The following is a 13531-nucleotide window of genomic DNA, read 5'->3' as shown; positions in this document are numbered from 1 at the left end:
TAAATTTTATACTATCTTAAGGACAGACAGACGGATAATAATATGAGAGTGACTTTAATTTTATTGTTTCAATTCATTGTTTCAACATAATTAAGTAAATAATATATAAATATAATATTTGGCTTACTATTTTTCATATCAATCATTATTTAATTTAGCGGAAGTGGAATTAAAATAAATCTGTGATGAGTCTGTTTAGTTTAAAAACCTTTTTATTTCTACATTCCTTGCAAATTTATGAATATGGTTGACTTATTTCAAAATTACTTACAGTCCTAATCAAAATTATTTACATAACAACCTTTTTTTGGTACATATTCCAGTAAAGCGAACTTTTGTTGTTGTTGAAAGTAAGTTACCAAAAAAGTTTTTGTTGGCTTTATCTATGCGGAACCAAATAATAAAACAAAATTGGAAAAATAACGGTTTAAACGAAAAAATTAAAGAAAATGCACTGATGTTTATGATTTTAAATAACCATGCCTTTACGTCAAGAAATAGCAATAACATCAGTACATTTCCTTCTGATTTTTTCATAGGAACCGTTTATTTCCAATTCTTTTTTTTATTTAGTTCTGCAGAGATAAACCTAAACAGCAATTAGGTTTTTTTTGGCCACTTCCAACAACATTAAAAACCTACTTTAGTGGAATATGCACACAAATCTGTAAAAAATGTTGACTAGTTCACTGTATGTTGTGATAGAAAACGGGAAATAGCACAAATATGTGCTTGAATTTAAATAAATCTAGGCAATCGCAATATGTGTTCAAATGTTTTTTCGTTGAATACTATTTACAGCGATATTTGCGAGGTTCGATTTGAGGAGCCCCAGCCTGTAATGCGGGAATTGCTTGAGAAGCTTTTATCCAGGAGACTCCAAGTCACGAAAGTTTGCCAGCGTCTATTAACTTAATGAAGATAGTTTTTTGCTTGCGAGAATGTATACGTTATTACTGTTATGGCACATATTGCTAAACATTTTCCTCGAACATTTTTCTGGTAATTGATATAATTAAAATGTACTCTAAATTTAATTGTTATTAGAACAAAAAACATATTAAGTAGTTTTAAAATAAAATATTATATATAAACAAACATTTACTTTAGCATTTCAAACTTATAAAAATGATCTTAATTTTCTAAATATGAAACAAATTCTGTGAGATAATAGAAACGATCATATGTATCGCTATAATCGGTGTGGACACTGGGCATTACTTTTGGCCGTATGATAAACTGTTGCCCTTCTCTTTCATATACCCAACCAAGTGCATTGCAGGTTTCGTTCAGTCTATCACGTGGCATTTGTACAAGTTCCATTAAATTTTGTTCGTAAATTCCATTATAGGAGCGTGAAATCAATTTAAAAACATTTTCTCGCTTTTTAACTGAAAATTAATAGGCTAAGTTGTATTAGAGGCTTTTACGTAGTTATCTACCTACTTAACAAATCTTCCATGATATTCGCTAAATCAGGTGTCCAAGCATGTGTTACAGTTTTAAAAAATTCACCTGTATTACCACTAAGAAGGCTCACTAACATGAGATAAGTACGCTGCAAATCTTCATTTTCTTTGATTGGTTCTGGAATACGTTTCCAAAGAAAATTTGCAGCATGCCTTGTGTAAAACAAAAAGAAAAATTAAGGCAATTGATTTTTCTGTATATTAGTTAAGATTCACTTACAAGTTATCCTCGTACATGTACAATGCCATCAGTCGTATGTAAAGGCCGACATCAAAATCTGGATTCTATAGAGAAAACGTATGTATTAATTACAACCAATATTGAAAATTAGGAGCGTTTACTGACCTCTGCTTCATCCACTTCCAATTTTGCTATTAAATCACTGAATTTAGAATAATTCATATCGCACATCATACCAAATCCGAACACTTAAATTTTGTTACTATTTACTATTGTAGTTTCGGTAAAACATCAAGTTGACAGTGGTTAAAAATGATACAGTAATATGTTCAGAAACTGTGCTAGATGTCAACTGGGCAATGTATTTCATGGCATATTATGCCCAGATTTACGAACAAATTATCATTATCATTTTATTTGGTGAATAACAATTCAATGTTATTAAATATACAAAAACTAGATAATATAATGCTTTAATGATTTATTTGATTCTGTTTGATAGTTTGTTTGTTACATACTACTTTTATTTGTCCATTAAGGAATTAACTACCACGAGTATATTCATAAAAAATCTTTTTATTACTTATATGTGTAAGCATTTTGTCTCTTAAATTCATTTTAAACTTATATCCAAATAAAAATGCTAATATTTTCTATTCACTTAATTACTAATCCTTGCAAAAGTTGGTATATGTGCTAAATGTAACTAAAATTTTATTCTTTAAGAACGTGTGTTTATACAAAAAGGTTTTAAGATGAAACGTTCTTAAAAGAAATTTTGTTTTTTTGGTGAAATTTTTTTAATACATAGTGTATATAAACATATATATAAAATAAAACAAAAATTTTTTATAAATACACGTTAGTTAAAAAAACATTTATTTTTATCAAAAATTTATTTATTTTTGTTTTGAAAATTTTTGGTTTTGGAAATATATATTTAGCAAATTTTTATTTGTAAGTTTGTTCTTAAATATATTAAAGAGTAATGCTAATTTTAAAGTATTCAATTTTATACTGAATAAGTTTTAAAGTATTGTGTTATGTACAACGTTTTATATAATTTTTTTATTATTAATAACACGTTTTAGTTAAAAATATTATTTTTTTTTCATCTACGTTGCAGATAAAATAAAAACCCTGCCATAAAAAATAATTTTATGTGTTGAACTTATTTATATATATTTCGATTCAAATGATTTGATGTTGAATTCACAGTCGAAACTAAAGTCTTCATATTAAGGTTGTTCCACGAGCTACTTGTAGTAAAACTCAAGTAAAACACAAGTAAAATAATAAATTGTTAGCGTAACATAAATAAAGTGCAAAATTTCGCTCTTTACACAGATTTTCATGGAGCAGCTTTGTGTAAAATCTGGTGAGAACACCAGTGGGAGCAAATAAATAATATAAAAATTTAAATTCAAACCAAAACAATAATATGTACTAGTAAAGTCTGTGTATCATTTTCAAATTTCGGCCGGTATGTTACGCTCTCTTAGATGCTCTCATTTACTCGAAAATTTGCTAGTGGAACGCACTTGTGTATACCACAAGCTCGTGGAACGGACCTATTATTGCCATATCAATATCATTATTTATAACATTTGCATTATTTAACATATATATATATATATTGACTAGGTATAATATAAAAATACAAAATACAAATAAAATTAATTTGAAAATATATATTAATGTATAAATATCTTTAGTTATTTAGCTACTTAACCCCGCCATAACAATCCTCAAGTCCACTTCTGGACTCTCAGGAAGATATGCTGATTTAAGGTCCGTCATCAACTAAAAGACAAATAAATGATATGATTTTTTGCCTAGTTAAAGCCTAGTGTGGGGTAGTGATTAACCCCCCAGTCATTATAGAGTAAAAGTGCGTAATAGCACTAACTCAAGAAGAAGAAGAAGAAGAAGAAGAAGAAGCTGTTAGAATATGAAATTGTAAAATAAAATTAAAAAATGAACCCTGTATACAAATGAGTAAACAACTAAACAGTGTCAATATATATTTAATTAGCTGCTTGTACCACATCGTCCTCGATAGTATAGTGGTTAGTATCCCCGCCTGTCACGCGGGAGACCGGGGTTCAATTCCCCGTCGGGGAGTAGTTTTTTTTTTTATTTATTTTATAGAATAAAATATAGAAATAATATTTTTTAAATTACCATTTTGCAAATATTAAAAAATATTTTGAAAGTGTGATTTTCCCACGATATATAAAAAGTGATGCTTTACAAAGTGAGTATATTATTTTTGGTGAATGAAATAGAAATATTTTCATTTATGTGTGTTTATGAGAGTGTTATGAATATATAAAAAATTTTTCATAATTTTTCATTATTTTCATTATCAGAATAAGATATTAGATTTGACTTAAGACTTCAGGCGGAGGGGAATGAATTAAGCGATATATACCCACTCGATAATATAATCTACAGATAATATACTGCAAAAACATTACCAAAAAAATATATTTTACACTAAACTTAATATTGAACTGTATCTTACATAGTAAATTATTAATGATTTAAAAATATGGTTGTTTTTATTTATCTGGAAACCTCACTCTATAAGTTCTTGTTATGGAAGACTTGTAGGAAGTCTCTGAAAACACAAATTTCTTCGGAATATCAATTATTCACAAATTTTATTAAAAAAATTTCTCTTTTAAAATATTTAAAATATTTTAATAAATATCTTTTAAAATATTTTGTAAATTTTGTTTTTGCTTTGCATATTAATTCTTAGCAATACTTGTTCTATTGGAACATTCATATCAAAAGAATACACCTATTGTTCGTCTCTTTTCTCGTTAATAAATTCAATATTTTACTTCTAAACAAAAGTAAGACTTTTAGTTTGACACCGATATTACTGGGTATGTACAACAATTTTATAGAACGTTGTATTTCAACGGAAAGAAAATGAATTAATAGGGTATTTTACGTGTGTGTTTGTCATATAAAGTTAACACATGTCATCTATAGTTGCCCGTTGGAATTTATTATTCCGGCGGTCAATTTACTTACCTTAGCTTAATACACTGCGTACTCTTTTCTAGCGCCATCTCTTAGTTAAATCCGAAAAAAACTTATGCAAATACCTGATATTTATTAAGCCATACTTTTCACTTCAACGGTTGGGTAAAATATATATAATAATTTGTTCCACTTTGAAGATAAACCAGGAAACTTGAAATCACTTAAATTAATGGAATATGGCATGTTAACTTAATAATGTTGACTTAATAATAATAAGTAAAAATCTCTCCCAAAATATAGTTTAGGTAGATTTCTGGTAGTAGACATTAGGTAACACATTATACTCCGTGATGCAAGCATATTTTATATTATATTTGTTACTTTAATTCACAACCATTTGTAAGGACAAATAAATTTAATGATATTTTTGAAACTAACAACCAAATTCATAAGAAAACATGGACCGACGTGCAAATCAGATAGATCATGTGTTAATAGACAAAAGACATATGTCATCTATAATAGATGTACGCTGCTACAAAAGTGTCGATCGTGACTTGGATCGCTTTCTGATAATTGGACACTTTATACATCGCTTATCACTCGTCAACTAACGAAATCGCTATAGAAAACAAAAATGGAATATCAAAAAGCTTGCCAACGAAAGGTGCAGAGAATAATACAAAAGTACAATAGCGCAAAAACTGCACAATAATCACTGCAACCCAATAACAACGCCTTGGCATAATATTAAGGCAGCAGCAGTCAGGAAACGTCAGCAAAAAAGAGGATAACTGGTGAATACGACTGGTACTGAGAGTACATATCACAACGATTAAGATGGCTAGAACACGTTCAGCGTATAAACCCAAGAAGAGACATACCTATAAAGAGGTGGCTAGCTGATGCTGAAGAAGATTTAATGAAGATACGCGTGAGTGATTGGAAAAACTTCACATTGTATCGTATAAGATGGTAAAAATTGATTAAGAAAACTCTGGTCCACTTAGGAATGTTATGCTAAGAAAGAAGACGAAAAGTGTTACACAAGAACAACAGTTATAATCATTCAATCATGTAGGTTAACTCATTAAACCTGTTATATCAAATTTTGTTAAGATTTGGTTTATTAATTTGATATCGAATGAATAAAATATAAATATTGCCATCTGAAAAATTAGTGATTTGTAGACTTATATTATTTATATCAATTTATTTACCAATAAATTATTTTGATAATACATAAAATAAAAAAAAAAAAATTAAAAAAAAAGCATTTTAGGAAAAATTAATAAAAGGAAAAATTAAAAAAATAAAAAAACAAGAAAAATTAAAAAAAAGAAACATTAAAAAAAAAATTTCTGCCTCCCCGACGGGGAATTGAACCCCGGTCTCCCGCGTGACAGGCGGGGATACTAACCACTATACTATCGAGGATGTTGCTTCACTAATGACAAAAAATTTTACCAAGCCATTAAATAAATATTGCATGCACACGTTCAATGAAATCATCTGGGGTCAATTAGGCAAGCAATACCTGCAACAGCAAGCCATTAGTAAGTGCTCTAGTATTGAATTGAATAGCTGTGGTTAATAAAGGAATGATAGTTCTCTCAACTAAACATATACATATGTGTACACGGGTGAATTTCTGCTGAACATAAGGCCATTTTCCAATTAGCACAGAAACTGAGTGCACGGAATAAGTTATTCATTTAAGTGGCTTTTCTATGCTGTTCGATTGAAAAAACTGATTTGGTCTTGTTTTTTATTAAACAGATTAAGTATGCTCAATTAATGTCTGTACTGGTATATATACAATATATTATTACATATACTATTGTATATAAGCTTTTAACTATTACTCTGAAAACTTTTCCAACGGACACTCATGTTGCATAAAAACACAACTTGGGTGGACAATATTTTTTAAACCTCATTTATTATTAATTTTCTTAAAGAAAAAAAGTTGGGTGACGTTGAATGTCCACCCGAGTATTTTATGAGTTATTAAATAATTTTAAAAAAATGCTTTCAACGCGTTTCCGGATATCACCATAAGAGTTATAGGGTATTTTTTTCTAAAGATATAGTAATTCAACTTGAAAATATTATTTCAATAATATTTGTTACATAGAATTATCGTTTTTGTGTTTTTTTTATTTGACATCACTATTTCAGTAACTGTTATCCAAGACGGCATATATTTAGTTATGTATTTATATTTAGGTGAAGGTTTGACATTCCCAAAAATGATTCATTTAACAACCGCGGACTCTTTAAGGCATGTTAAAGACAATATCACACTTTTACTGAAAATGTTGGAGTTGTTATGAATAATATTAGCTGTGTTAACTACAGAGTTCATAGATTTTTAACCTGCCATTCAGTATAATTAATATACTTATATTAGTCAAATGCAATGATAAGCGCCCCTATTGAAATCTCAAGGAATTCCGTCAATACCAATCGAAGCATTTCGTTCAGATATAATTTCCTTTTTGATAAGGAGCGAGACCCATCTAATGCCTGTGATGTTCTTTATAGCATAGCATTCTTTCCACATAACTTTGGATTTCTACCACAGCCATCACGATACTCCCATTAAAGGAGTCAATCTCTATTGGTTTATACAAAATTTACACCTCCGGTCGGGTGTATCAAATGAAGTTCACTAACCACCATTTATACTGTAAAAAGTATCCGGTAGTCTCTACTGAATTTTAGTCGCTTCTTACGACAGGCATGGTCTATCACGTGAATATTAATATTAATTTACCTCTGGAATATTCGGCGGGAGTTCTGTTTGCTATAATGAGCACAAATGTTTTTTGACTTGAAACTGAAGAGCACAATGCATTCTGTGCTAGTTTTGTGGTTTGAAAAATTTGCTGGACATGTGATTTAACGTTTACTAGTGGTTATTACTGAAATTTATTTTTTAGAGTTCAGCAAAGAATTTTGATTATGAAAACATTAGTTGTCATTTTATGGCCGAGCTATTACGAGTTTTGTGCCAACAAGTACTTAAAAATTAACTTCCATAATTAATCCAGTATTGTAAGATGATCAATGAAGAATATTTGAATTATATTATATTTCATTATATTATATTATATAGATTCAATACTATTTTACAGTATTTTTATTTAAAAAAATTATTCAACGTCTATAAATACACTTTAACCGATATAATGTTTATGTGTTATGAGATAACGATTAATATACGTATAATATAAATTCCGTTGTTCAACTTGTAAGAACTTTTTCATTGTATCTTACACGAGTATATATTGGGTCGTTTAGTAGTACTTATATAAAGTAATAAATTAAGGTATATATTTACAATAGCCATAAAACTATTAAAAAAAATGAATAATATAATTTTTATTAACCGTAAAATATTATTATTATTTATATTTAAACCCCGACGTTTCGTGTTTTCTTTGTCACCTCAATAAAAAGGTATGGTATTATTTTGCATCATTTATTTTGTATATCTATTGAGAAGCTCTGTTTCAGAATGTACGTCAAATAGAACTTAACATCCAAGGAGTTCTATGTTGAGTTAGGTGCTTCCCATTTCCCAAACTTGTGAAAACTTTGGTGTGACATTTAGTTTATTGCTGTGATAGGCCCGTATCTTTTTAAAAATAATGAAAATTTGTTACAAATCTTAAATTCTGATCGCTATAGCAATTACAAATTTTTTGAACATGATTTTGATGAGGTCAATATGGAAGATTAATATGTTTTTTACTGAACAGTGCCATTAGCTTAACAACATGTCCCAGTCTAGCAAGTTTACGTTTTTATTATGTGAATTAACCATCAAGATAATGGGATTTCCCAACACAGGTTTTTTTATGCAAAGATAAGTGAATTATTCTTAACCCCGCGATACTTCGAATGTGCACATTCTTCAAGTTATGGGTGAGTTATTGCGAACTGCATACTGACAATTCAATGAAAATATCATCAAAATAATTGGTTCTATATAATCTCCCATGGAGGACATTTAAAGAATTTTGTTTTTCATCCTAATTGTAGGAACCACACACTAAAAAAAAATAGTGGCCATTTTAGTCTCAAGTACAGTCTTATTGAAACCAAATGTCATCCAGGGTGAGTTCGTTATTTCTTGGAATGGAATCGTTACGATAACATTTTAATTTGATTAAAAGAGTAAGACCTAATCATGCCACCAGTCAGCAAACGGAAGTGCAAGTAGTGTATTTTTTCCTGCATCAATAGTTGACCTTATGATGTAGTGTCGTAAATACATTTTTAACTGAATTCATATTTTGGAAACACATATAAACATATTTTTTTTTATATTTATTATTTGTGAATATATTCAGTAAAAGAATATTCAGTATTACTTATGGATATAAAATAGAATAAAATGTCCCAGACAGTCAGTAGTAAATACCGCTAAAGATTAAATTAGAACTAATAATGAAACAGTAGTTGGTTATAAATGTTTAATATCAGTGAGTTTTGGCAAATCCGAAGTAGAAAATCTTCTTCTCAGTCGACGTGAATGGTTGATATCTGATAACAGCTCGTGTGATAGTGCTAATGTGTTCGGGTGATTTGATAGCCTTGTTCGGTAGTTTTTGTTGACTGTTTGTATTATTTTAAACACTGCCGCACATAAACGAAGTATTTTTGATTCAAGTCTCTGTAATATCGCTATATTAGATTTTGCAGCTGTTCCCCAGATCGAGACACCGAAAGTCCATACTGGTTTTAAATAAATTTATATAGAAGTAATTTGTTCAGCGATAGCTTTAGAATTTTGGCAAAGAAGCCTGTACATGGAGCGTATTTTTAGACCCAGTTGCTTGCGTTTCGTAAATATATGGTGTTTCCAGGTGAGATGCCGATCACCGATTAAATAGATTTATGGTAGGTAGTAGCAGTTATTTATTTTGGTTCGCTTATCATACAATGATTGATATATATTTTATATTTATATTTAGCTTTAAAATCTAAATGCCACAAAACTAAAGAAAAAAGAAGATAATCCAATCTACAAATTAAGGTACTTGTTAAACTATAGAGTTTCTGTGGAACCCCCTCACCCATGGAATGGACCTGTACACTGCGCCAACTGCCAGGAGTTTGGCCATACAAAAACCTATTGTACGCTGGGCCCGGTGTGTGTTGTGTGTGGTGAACTTCACTATATTTCAGAATGTGACAAAAAAGATAATAAAGACAAAAAGGTAGTAAAATGTAGTAGTAACTGCAATGGTAACCATACCGCAAATTACAGAGGGTGTCAAGTCTACCAACATCTTAAACAAAGTCTACTCTACAAAAGACAAGCCCTCCGGGACCCCAAAAATAATATGTTCTCAACATATGTTGAACATATGTTGATATGTTCTCAACATATGTTGAACATATGTTGCTATGTTCTCAACATATGTTGAGCATATGTTCTCAACATATGCGAATGTATTTCCACAAAGTTAAATGCCCAGCAGGTGCAATAAGTTCCAGTTCAACAAACTCCAATACAACAAGCTTCAAAATTTTGATATGATGTTTTCACAGTTCATGCAAACTATGCAAATAATGTTCAACCAAATTATACAAATGCAATCGCAATTGATGTCAGCGATTTCAGCCAGGTAATGAGTAATATGTGCATGGAATGCAAACGGCATAAGTCAACATAAGTTAGAAATTTTGAATTTATTGAACCAAAATGAAGTTGATGTCTTTTTACATTAACCTTGGCATATCACCAACATCAATTAATTTTATGGTGAACGTTGTTTGAATGACGGCTCATGGTATCCAAAACTTTTTCAATTTTCTCTTCTCACCGCTAGTATTTTCTTTGTATTTTTAATATTAATATTATGTTTATTTGTTTAGCTATTACCTTGAATGCTATAATTGTACCTAAAAATTCTATTAGAATGAACACATAACTACTTGGTGCTCTGAAAAAGAGCGTGAGTCGCAACAGAAGAAGTTTTTGTATTGAATCATTATTGGTAATAAAAAATGATTTTTATAACTTTTATTACAAATCAGACCCCACATCAGACGTTTTTAGGCTATATTTTAGGATTAGGCTATATTAATGGTTTTACCAGTGGATATTGCTTGGGGATATCGACGATGTTGTGGGAGGCACTGTTCTTATGCGTGAAACAGCGGCCTGAATCATTTCTATAAGAGTAGGAGCACGGAATATCTGTGATAATGTTGACATCCACAAGAGATAAATGAGTGAATTCAATGTGGTTGGTTGAGTATTTGATTTTTGAATATTACTTCAATAGTGAACAATATACCAGCAACATGCTGAAGGCATGGGCTTGTAACCACTAAAATGGTTATGAACCCGTTATGGTAACAGAGGTCTAGTTTGCGGATGTCCAATTTGCTGAGTTCAATTAGTGACTGGAGGTCTGAACACAAAATTAAGCTAAATGTAATAATTCATTAATTATATATTATTATATCAATAGCTGAGCATTTGGTGGGATTGAAAAGTTGTGATGTACTAAAATATGAGTAGCTAAAAACTAATGAAATTAGAGCTTTAAAGTGAGTTCTGTTCAAAATTATCAAAATGTGTGACAAAGACTAGTCACACATTGCTATGGTAATTCAAATATATTTTAATATAGTGTTTTTATGGATTCTAAAGCACTTGTCATAGCTACTATATATTAAACTATCTGGTTATTGTTTCTTTCGATGTACTCTTAACAGTAATGTGTTTATTAAGAAAGGATTGAGTTTTATTCGAATTCTTGAAAATGAGAGATTTCTTTAAAAATTCAAACATTTCTTCACACCTCTTTTTACACTTGAAATAATAAAATGATTATATTTATCAAGTATAGTATTAAGTATACAAATGATAGTTCTATAATGAAAAAATTAAAAAAAATAACAGCGTTAGCCTTTAAATAATAATTAGATAAAGTTTATTGAAACAGTGAAAAAGTTCTTACAATTTAAAGAACAATGTAATTATTATAGGTATATTAAATAGCAAACAACTAAACATTTTCAACATATTTATTACAGTGTATTTATACACACTAAACAATTTATGTAATAAAAATGCTATTTAATCGCACTACAGTGCTTACAAATGAAATCATAACTTCCTTATGGCAACGAATTAAAGTTTAGAACTTAGAACTACCAGGTTATATTAAAATGGATAGAGACTGGAAACACGTGTTACGAAAACCATAACTTCTTTATGACAACGAATTAAAATTTAGAACTTAGAACTATCAGATTATATTAAAATGGATAGAGACTTGAAACACGTGTTATGAAAACCATAACTTCTTTATGATAACGAATTAAAATTTAGCACTTAGAACTATCAGGTTATATTAAAATGAATAGAGACTGGAGACTTATGTTATGCATTTACTTGTCATTAACGCAATGACTCTTATCAGTGGCAGGATTTCAATTTGACAAGAACTTCTCTTCAAAAGCCTTAGAGCTTATGGGTCATGAGTATATACGCAGACATATGCCGAATGGTCACACTTTTTGTGTGATCGTGACTATCATGTTATATACCTATTTTATATTTGTGTTATATTTACTACTATTACTACTACTACTGTATTTACTACTACATTGATAACATACATTGGTGGGGCCTTAATTTAAAAAGCAATTAGAAAAAGGCAACACAATTCCACAATTAACGTTACTATAACTGTTTCAATAATATGGCCCTATGCATTACCTCTTTGTAAACCAGATGTTTTTAATACAAATGTTGGGTGAAATATATATAGATAATTTTTTGATGGCAGTTTGGTTTCGAGTATGGATTACGAAATTACACTCTTATAATTAAGTGAATAATTAATTATTAACTCTTATAACTTTAACAAAATATTTATGTAAAAGCTACTTTTTTCCCTTATTAGCTTTATTTTTCAGTATAATTTTTGTTATTTTGGAAGTCTAACCTTTGGGTATAAAATAAAATCAGCTATAGGAACTGAAATAAAAGAACCCCATTTCTTCGGGTTATGATATATGGCATAAGTGTAATTCATTCAAAGGAAGAGTATGTGTTTATGGGTAGTGACGTGTATTGAATCTAACTTGGATACAGGTTTAAGAACTAAGACATCTCTATGAGATGAAGTCATAAATCAATTGGGGTCAAACTGGTGTGTGTTGTAGAACTACTTTTTCTTTGAAATGCGATTGCAGATATGTCAGCAACTGAAGTACAACGTGCTTTCAGATTTATTGGCAATATTGCATGGGTTAACAATAATAGTTGTTAACGAACTTAAAATTGCGATAGATTTAACAGAAAGGTGGAGTTCTATAATATACACATCATTTTCTTATAAAAATTTCCTATATATTAGCTATTTATGATCTTTTGCTTCTTAAAAGCTCCTATAAATTTTATGTGAAATTTTTACTAGAGAAACAAAATTCTCTAAACTTTGGGAATGGTAAAATTGCAATGATTTCAGTAAAAGAGAGACTATTTGAAGCAGTAAGAGATACGTATGTGGATAATATTTTAAGAACGAACCTTTTTATCGAATTCATTTATCGAATTTTATGAATCTACCTACCAGGTGGTCTGAATATTCCAAAGAGTAGAGAGAAAGAGAATGAGAGAGAGAGAGAGAGAGAGACAGAAGGATTGAGAGTGGTTAGGCGCAAGAATTGCCAAATTGTTTAAATTGAACTTTAAATTATTTTTTGATTTACTGAATAAATGCTTTGAATGCTTCCGAGAGACACAGCAAATAGCCACAAGAATTGCCTAATTGAACCTCTCTATTCACCGTATTCTTTGAATTTGACATCAAGGAGGTTTGAATACTTACATCAGAGAAATAGA

The 13531-nt window shown here is 29.7% G+C and overlaps 1 protein-coding gene and 2 non-coding genes across 3 annotated transcripts; 1 reads left to right on the top strand and 2 right to left on the bottom strand.

The window, feature by feature from the left end:
- Nucleotides 1-1067: 1067 nt before the first annotated feature.
- On the bottom strand, nt 1068-2024 carry LOC119689099 (COP9 signalosome complex subunit 8). The gene is made up of 4 exons (XM_038103839.1): nt 1816-2024; nt 1690-1754; nt 1447-1622; nt 1068-1391 (listed from the first exon to the last, which is right to left on the bottom strand). Exons 1-4 carry the CDS (start codon nt 1882-1884, stop codon nt 1135-1137), a joined length of 567 nt encoding a protein of 188 aa, XP_037959767.1. The 5' UTR covers nt 1885-2024; the 3' UTR covers nt 1068-1134.
- Nucleotides 2025-3702: 1678 nt separating this feature from the next.
- On the top strand, nt 3703-3774 carry Trnad-guc. The gene has a single exon. It is a non-coding gene; the product is annotated as a tRNA-Asp (tRNA).
- A 2241-nt stretch (nt 3775-6015) lies between these two features.
- On the bottom strand, nt 6016-6087 carry Trnad-guc. Its single transcript has one exon. It is a non-coding gene; the product is annotated as a tRNA-Asp (tRNA).
- Nucleotides 6088-13531: the final 7444 nt, after the last annotated feature.

Source organism: Teleopsis dalmanni, chromosome X (genome assembly GCF_002237135.1).
Source record: "Teleopsis dalmanni isolate 2A chromosome X, ASM223713v2, whole genome shotgun sequence".
Lineage (NCBI taxonomy): Eukaryota > Metazoa > Arthropoda > Insecta > Diptera > Diopsidae > Teleopsis > Teleopsis dalmanni.
The sequence above is the reverse complement of the archived record's forward strand: the minus strand, read 5'-3'. Positions and strand labels throughout refer to the sequence as shown.